The sequence below is a fragment of the Vespa velutina genome, chromosome 12, assembly GCF_912470025.1.
Source record: "Vespa velutina chromosome 12, iVesVel2.1, whole genome shotgun sequence".
Classification (NCBI taxonomy): Eukaryota; Metazoa; Arthropoda; class Insecta; order Hymenoptera; family Vespidae; genus Vespa; species Vespa velutina.
In genome coordinates this window covers 1,074,018-1,082,500 of record NC_062199.1, presented here as the reverse complement: position 1 = coordinate 1,082,500, position 8,483 = coordinate 1,074,018, and the positions used below count along the sequence as shown (strand labels likewise).

Below are 8,483 nucleotides of genomic sequence, written 5' to 3'. Positions count from 1 at the left end.
TATATATATATATCACTGCGATTTCAATTAGAATAACTCATCGTTTCTTTTATTTGTAATTCTTTCTTTATAAAGATTAATAATCGAAAATATATCAATTGATCGAGAAGAGATCAATGTGTGTTAAGTGTAGTAGTATTTAATTTATTAATATATCTGCGATAGGGGAAAAGGAAGGGGGAGGAGGGAGGGAGGGAGGATGGATAATAAAAATTCAAATTATATAAAAATATATTTTCAACCTTCCGTTATGCGTCCTAATCTGATATGTGTGTGTGTGTGTGAGAGAGAAATAAAGTCCGAGTAAAAGGATTTCTTTCTCTCGTTTCGCGGCAATTAGTAGGGTATAATTGGTCGGGCGATGCCCTTGAACCCTAAGTATTGATTGGTGAGGTTGGATTCTGCCGTTGGCTTTCCCTCTTGCCTCCGAACCGATGGCACCACCCCTATGCATCCACCTCCGGAGAGCGAACGACCAACCATCTCCGGCGGGCCTCTCACCCTCAGCTTATACCCTCTTCTCTCTCTCTCTCTCTCTCTCTCTCTCTCTCTCTCTCTCTCTCTCACTCACTCACTCACTACCCTGCACCACCAGCAACCCTCTTCGCCAGCACCCGATCGTCCGTGTTTCTCGCAGCCGACGCCGTCGTCCTTGTCGCAGCGTGCCGTTCGACCTTTTTTTTTCCTTCTTCTTTTCTCTCCTTTTCTTTTCTTTTCTTTTTCTTTTCTTTTTCTTTTCTTTTCTTTTCTTTTTCTTTCTTTTCTTTTCTTTTCTCTTCTCTTTTCTTCTTTTCTTTTCTTTTCTATTCTATCTCTCGCTTCTCCTCTTTTCTCTTAGCTTACCCCTTTTATTCGTTTAATCGAACACTGAAATGCTGTTTTCCGAAAGAGAGAGAGAGATAGAGAGAGAGAAAAAAGAGAATAGCTACCTCTTTTATTCTTCTTTTCTTTATTCTTCTTCTTATTTTTCTACTTTGCCGTTCGACGCTAACAGAGATCGTCGACTTTACGATAAAACGATATTCCACTCGAAAGGAAGATATATTATATCTGATAGATCAACCACCCTTAGAGAAACTTTCTTTTTATTTCCTTAGCCATAATATCTTTTAATTTAATTATCCATTCTGGTACTATTCTTACTGAGATGGTGTTGGCGCATTTCCATAATCGTTGATTAATTATAATTATTGAAATTATGATTATTTGTTCTCTTCTCTTTAGGGATAAAAGAAAATCGAATTTTTTCATATCGATTTATTTTTTACCTCATGTTTTTTTGTTTCTTTTTTTATTTTATTTTATTTTATTATGTTAATTTTACTAACATCGAAATATGATTAAGTATCTTTTTATTTCTTTTTATTTTTTTCTTTCCTTCTTCTTTTTTCTTTTCTTCCTTTTTTTTTTCTATCGACCGAACAACTTCGATATACGTATATCTATAAAAAAATCTCTCTCTCTCTCTCTCTCTCTCTCTCTCTCTCTCAGCCATGGGGCGAGACGATTTTCCGTCTCCGGGGCGCTCCGATCGTAATTATTCGTCGATAACGAAATCGTCCTAGCAGCCACGTCGTCGTCGAGCATGCCCGACGCAGACGTTCGATTACCATGCACCCCACGACCGACATCGACGAAGCCACGGCTCGTCGAGCCCCAACGGTGAACGATTCACTAACGTTTCCCCTAGACGATTTTATTAACGTCTCTTTTAACTAATCGAACTAATCGCTGATTGACAAACAAATACATTTGTTCTTTTCTTTTTCTTTTCTTTTCGTTCGGTATTCCGACAAATTTTGTTTTACGTTAACAAGAATAAAAAGATAAACAAAAACTAATTTAATTAGAAAGAAGTAGAATGATTGTGAAATGATCGAAGCGCTATTACAATTTTACTTATAAGAAAGAACAACAAATTTCTCAAATTCAACAAAAGAGACAATTTTCATACTTTCTTTCATTAAACAATTTTAACAGCATATCCAATTTCTAATTAACATAATTGATCAGAGATTCGTAGTAAGAAAAATTCATAATTAAAAATTGAGATATTCGACTCACTCGAACGCACTGCCGATCATCTACGTTATATATAAATCCAAAGAAGTGAAAAAAAAAAAATAAAGAAGATGATCAGTAGTGTCAGTGGTTCGAGAGAGGTATAAAGTGCTGCCGTGGGTTTAAGGGGTGGTCGATACGGCCCTGGGGCCGCGACAGCCGCGTCGGAGGCCTCCCCATTCTTCCTGCGGGCGTTTTTGCTGGCACTCCCCTCTCCATCAGCAGCAGCAGCAGCAGCAGCAGCAACAGCACCACCACCACCACCGCTATTACTAATACTAGTACCTGTACCAGCATCACAGCAACAGCACCGTCGTTGCTGCCGCCGCCCTCGCGACTCAACCGAGCCGATTCGCCGCCGTCCGTCGTTGGCATCCCTCACAACTCACCCCCTCTCGAGCCAGTCGACGGCAGTAACCCCCCCAGCCCGCCAGCCAGACCGCCACCACCTCCAAACTTTCCGTCTCTACTCGCCAACCAACCCATCCAACCCCTCTATACTCCTCTTCCCTCCCCCTTCACCTACCTTCCCCTCAACCAACCCCTTTTGGCTCTCTTCGACCCCACCTAATCGTACCACCCCTGTCTTGATTAAAGAACGCGAAGCCACGGAACGTTCCGAATTTCAAGCCTCTCCATCCCCCCTTTACTTCCACCTCTCTCCCACACACCATCCTACCCCTTTTTCCTACTCTCTTCGATCATCATCAGGACCTGCCAACAGCTTCAGACCGACAATCTGACTCCTAGTAGGAACCACGTGGACTTCTCTACCAGTAGTTTGCCTAAACCTTCCCTCCCCACCCCGTGCCTCCTCTTTTTTCGTCTATCAAAGTCATTCACTCGTCTTTTCCCTCTTTTTCGCTTCTATTTACTCTACCCGCTCTTTCCACGTGCTCTTCATCTTTCTTTTTTGCTCTCTCTCTCTCTCGTTCTCTCTCTCTCTCTCTCTCTTTCTCTCTCTCTGTTTCTCTCTCTCTCTCTCTTTCTCTCTGTTTCTCTCTCTCTCTCTCTTTCTCCCCTCTCTTCCCCCCTCCCTCTCTATCTTTTCTTTTTTTTTTTTTCATTCAAATTTATCATCAATGTTTAAATTTGATTCTTTTTTTTTCGTTTTTTTGATACGATATTGTTGGCAGTTTTCATTGTTAAATGTGAGTTTCAGTTAGATTGAACTCTTTTTCCTCTCTTTTTTTCTTTCTCTTTTTCTGCTTTCTCTCTCTCTCTCTCTCTTTCTCTCTCCCTCCCTCCTCCCTTTTCTTCTCCTTTATAACTGTAACCTTGATCTTCACTTTTATTTTCTCTTTCTCACGGTTCTCTGTACTTTTCAAGGTTGAGATCAGATAGGGAAAAAACGTACGATAAGAGATGCATTTCCGTGAACATCGTTTACTCGTTTTTTTCGTGTCGATAGTGATCGTATGAATATAATGAAAATTAGTAATCGTAATTCGGGGGTTGGTATTATTACTCGATAGATTAATCATAAATAATTAATGAAAAATTTTTTGTAGCATTATTGAAACTTATTAAAAATGTTTCGCAGAAATTACAGGATTAAATAGAATTTTTTAATTAAATGTCATTATTTTTTCTCTTTTCTTTTTGCAGTCGCTTTTGAAAACGGCCGACCAGCTCAAAATTAAGGGCCTCTGTGAGGTTCCTGAAAGCAAGGACGGGCCACCATCAGTGAGCTTGAGCTCACCACCAAGAGAACCTGGTACACCAAGATTGAACTTTACCAGGTTGAAGAGACATCATCCAAGGTATAAGAGAGCGAGAACATCATTCGAGCCTCGTGCCACTGATTCAAGGCACTACGATAGATATAAAGAGGAGGAAACTAGCGAGAGTTACGGTCGCAATAATAAAGAGGTAAGGCATCAAAAACAATTCAAAGAAGTTATTAAAAATAGTGACATCTTCGTTAATATTCGTTAAATATATACTGTTGATAAAAGTAAATGATAAAAATTAATTTGTTAATGGATCGAGTAATGTTTAATCGTGTCCATTAATCTACTTCACTTTTAAATAAGAAATTAAAGTCAATCGTGAGAAACATATTTGAACATATTATTCAGGCATCGTAATGAATCGATTATTTAATGCAAACCTGATTAATTTATTATGTATTAAAGTAAAAAATCAAAGTCAATCAATAATAATGACGTTGGTAAAATTTACAGAATCACAGAGACTGGCAGGCCGAAGATGAAGAGTGTACGGAGGTGGCAGCGGCAGCAGCAGCAGTAGTTCTGGAAAGCTGCCAGCGCAATAGTAACAACAGCAGCAACGGTAACGGTACAAACAACAACAACAATAACGGTAAGCCAATCAGCTGAGTTCTGCGCCCCACACCTGAACCTTTGGATTTCTCGAAAAGGTCCCTTCTCTTTTCTAGACCTCCGAAAACGCGTTTGTGCGTTCCTGTCGGAACTGACTGATTTCGCTCAGAGAGAAAGAGAGATAAAGAGAAAGAGAGAAAAAGAGAGAGAGAGAGAAAGAGGGGGAGGGAAAGAGTGAGGGAGAAAGGGAGAAAGAGAGAGAGAGAGAGGGGGAGAGAGAGGGAGAGAGGGAAAGAGAGAGAGAGAGGGAGGTGGACTACAATAAACATCAATCGAAGTCGGGTACGATAAGTAAATCACTAATAATTTAAGGATATGGGATTAGGAACGATGATAATATACCGTCGTTCGATGTCGTTTCCGTGATCGAACCATATCCATCGCATCACGCAATTGGATCACGTTCGGAACTTCGAGGGTTACAGGTGTGGGGCGGTTTACCAGTTTTAGGGCCGGTGGGGACAGACCCTTTTCACTCGGAATAAAAAGGTGACATGTTCTGTCACACAGGGCTAGGTCATTACGGTCATCACCCAGATCCTGGAGAGGTAGATCTGCCTCCGGAAACACAGCCCACACCACCGAGCGCTACTTTGGTCGGTACCACTATTACTCATCTGCGAGACTCTGATCATCATTCGACTGGTAAGAGAACTCTGTTACATTGGAAAGTATATATAAAAATAATATATATATTCTTAACACTTTCTGAATATAATACTTATTCTTTTTCTTTGTGATAAATATATTTACATGTATGAGATATGATAATGCAACAAGGGTGCAAGAACTGGTCAATCTGAAAAGCAGGATAAAAGACTAGTCGGTCATTAGGCTAGGAGGGAGTCAAAGTAATTGGTCTAATCGTGCTTAACTGACCGGGATTAGATTTGCGTTGCTCTATTCGTGACGGCCCACGCAGCCTCGTTTATGATGCTTGCGTCTAGATTTACCTTTTTAACGATCTTCTCGTCTACGGACCTCTAATCGTACATCTTTCTCCACAAGTAACTTTTTCTATTGTGAAGTTATATACTTATTGATTTATTTATTTCCACTTTTTCATCTTTTTACTCAGAGATACAAAATTGCGATAGCGTGAAGATCAAGTTCGAAACTCTGCACACGATGGATTCTTCGGACACGATCGATATCGACAGTCACATGTCGGATAGAGCGAGCGTAAGCTCAAAAAATGCAGCGGATAGCGACAATATGATGATGATCACGCCTGAACTTCTCGGACTTATGCCTTCTGGCAGTTCGATTCACTCGGACTCGGGTGAAAACAATTCGAGAGGTCATTCTGGACAATCGAGTTCACATCATCATGGTACCAAATCTTGGACTCAGGACGACATGGACGCCGCGTTGGAAGCCTTAAGGAATCACGACATGAGTCTTACGAAAGCATCTGGTAAATATATAATTCTGTGTTATATAATATATAACCTGCACACACACAAACACGCGCGCGCGCGCACACACACATTATGAATTTTTCTAGATAACCTTTTCAATCTAAATTTATTATTTTTCAGCTACATTTGGTATCCCATCAACGACGCTCTGGCAAAGAGCTCATCGTTTAGGCATCGACACGCCAAAAAAGGACGGACCTACGAAATCCTGGAGCGACGAGAGTTTAAATAATGCATTAGAAGCATTAAGAACAGGAACGATCTCGGCTAACAAAGCGTCGAAAGCTTTTGGTATACCTTCCAGTACTCTCTACAAAATAGCAAGAAGAGAGGGTATTAGATTAGCTGCACCTTTTAACGCGAGTCCCACTACTTGGTCACCTGCCGATCTGGATCGTGCTTTAGAAGCAATAAGATCTGGTCAGACGTCTGTCCAGAGAGCCTCGACAGAATTGGTATTCCCACGGGAACTCTCTATGGTAGGTGTAAAAGAGAAGGGATTGAACTTAGTAGAAGTAATCCTACACCTTGGAGCGAAGATGCTATGACTGAAGCTCTCGAAGCTGTCAGGTATTTACCTTTTTGCTTTTTTTTTCATCCTTACTAAATATAAGATTGATCAAAAGTCTCTTTAGGTGAAGGCTAAAAGTTCCTAGATGATTTTAAAAATTAGACGCTTGTAATTAGATCAATTTTGTAGTTTTACATTCTGTGAAAGAGAAACAGAAAATGATGTAAGTCTTAAAAAAATGTTTCAGAAAAGAGTAATTGATTTTTAAAATCATCCAGGATCCTTTAGACCCCACTTAGAGACTATATATATATATATGTAAATATAATTAATAATTATATATATATATCTTACAGGCTAGGTCATATGAGCATCAATCAAGCAGCTATTCATTACAACTTACCCTATTCCTCGTTGTACGGACGTTTTAAAAGAGGCAAATACGAAGAACCGGTAGTCGGTGACTTATCACAGGACGGCACCAATCCACATTTTCATCAAAGTCCAACGCAGAATCACTCGTCCACGATTCCCGATCAAATGTCTTATCAGGGTAGCTGAAATTTACCCTTGTATTAGATCGTTAAGTTATAGTAAATAGTTAACCTCGGTTATCTATATCTATATATGAAGGAAGCGACAAAGAGAATGACAAAGATAAGAAGAAAAAAAAAGAATAAAGGTGGAGGGAGTAGGGGTGGGAAGGGAAAAACGATTCGACGACTAACGATATAAGAGAAATCGTTCTTTGAGAATCATGAGAGGCAGATACTGCAGTATTAAGAACATGATCGCGCCGTAATAACGGATATTATTGTATATTGTATGATTTCTTTCTGTCATATCGGAACTATAAATTAATCATTATTTATAAGCGATATTTATAAAAAACAAAAAAAAAAATATCAAAAAAAAACAAAAAAAAAAATAACAAAAACAAAACACAAAGAAACGCAAAAAAGATAAAAAAAAAAAAAAAAAAAAAGAACAAACAGAAAGCACTGTACAGTCTGGGCAATCCCGGTAAAAATCCTTTTAGCTATGTAAGAGACACCACAGACACAGGCTTTATTGGGCCTATCGGGGAGATATAAATATTTCATGAAGATAAGCATGTCGTTCATTTATATCAAGAAAATTGTCATTATCATACACACACACACACACACACACAATCAAACATACATGCACTCATACACACACACATGTGTTTGTTATTTAATTCGTATATTTTATATATATATATATATATAGATACATATATGTATATATATAAAAGATTTTTTTTTATTTACAATTTTGATATAATATACATAACAAATTGATAAATTTGTTCTTTGGATGAAATCGACGAGCGAAATTTGTGTATGTGTTTGTTTAACATAATATTATAGGTAAAGTGAAGAAAGGTGTATATATATACATATATATGTATATATATGTGGATGTATGATATATCTATGTATACATATACATATATATATATATGTATATATATATTAGTAATATTCGCAAGGAATTCCACTATGTAATGTTTCAAGAAAAAATGCTATTTATATCATTGTGCAATTCATGAATAAGAAGTTTAAGGTATGCGCGCTGAAACATAAAATTTCAAATTTTTTTCTTTTTTTTTTTCCAAAATATTAGAATCGATATCATGTTCTTTCATTTTCCGACGTGAAAAGTCATCTGTTAGACTTTCTTCATTAATTTTTTTTTTTGTATGTAGAATTCATATTTACACGGCCAACAGTGGAACCAGGACAAATGGCGAAGAGCTATGATAATTGCGAATGTATTGCAACTTAGTAAATTACATTTTTTTTTTCTTTTTTTTTTTCATCTTCAAGGAGATTTTTTTTTTTATCAATCTCCTTCAGCTCGACTGCCACACACGTATTGGATATGTTATACGTTATATAATTTATTAGGCTCTCACAACACACTATTATATATACATAAATATACATATATAAATATATATACTACTTTATGATATATGTACAGTTTATATATTTTAAATTAAAAACTACCGCAATCAGAAAAATGTGTGTCTATTAATTATGAGTACAAACCGTTATTTTGAGAGAAAAAAAAGGAAACAGAGAACAATTAAAATTAAAAAAGACAGATTTGAACGTC

At 37.7% G+C, this 8,483-nt stretch overlaps 1 protein-coding gene across 1 annotated transcript in view; it reads left to right on the top strand.

Annotated features, from left to right (window-relative positions):
- LOC124953464 overlaps positions 1–8,181 on the top strand; it is a 24,376-nt gene extending 16,195 nt beyond the window's left edge. Inside the window, 7 exon segments of the mRNA XM_047504883.1 lie at positions 3,670–3,933; positions 4,248–4,386; positions 4,896–5,051; positions 5,485–5,823; positions 5,948–6,277; positions 6,280–6,397; positions 6,695–8,181. Of these exon segments, the coding sequence (XP_047360839.1) occupies positions 3,670–3,933; positions 4,248–4,386; positions 4,896–5,051; positions 5,485–5,823; positions 5,948–6,277; positions 6,280–6,397; positions 6,695–6,899 (1,551 nt within the window). The 3' untranslated portion in view covers positions 6,900–8,181.
- Positions 8,182–8,483: the final 302 nt, after the last annotated feature.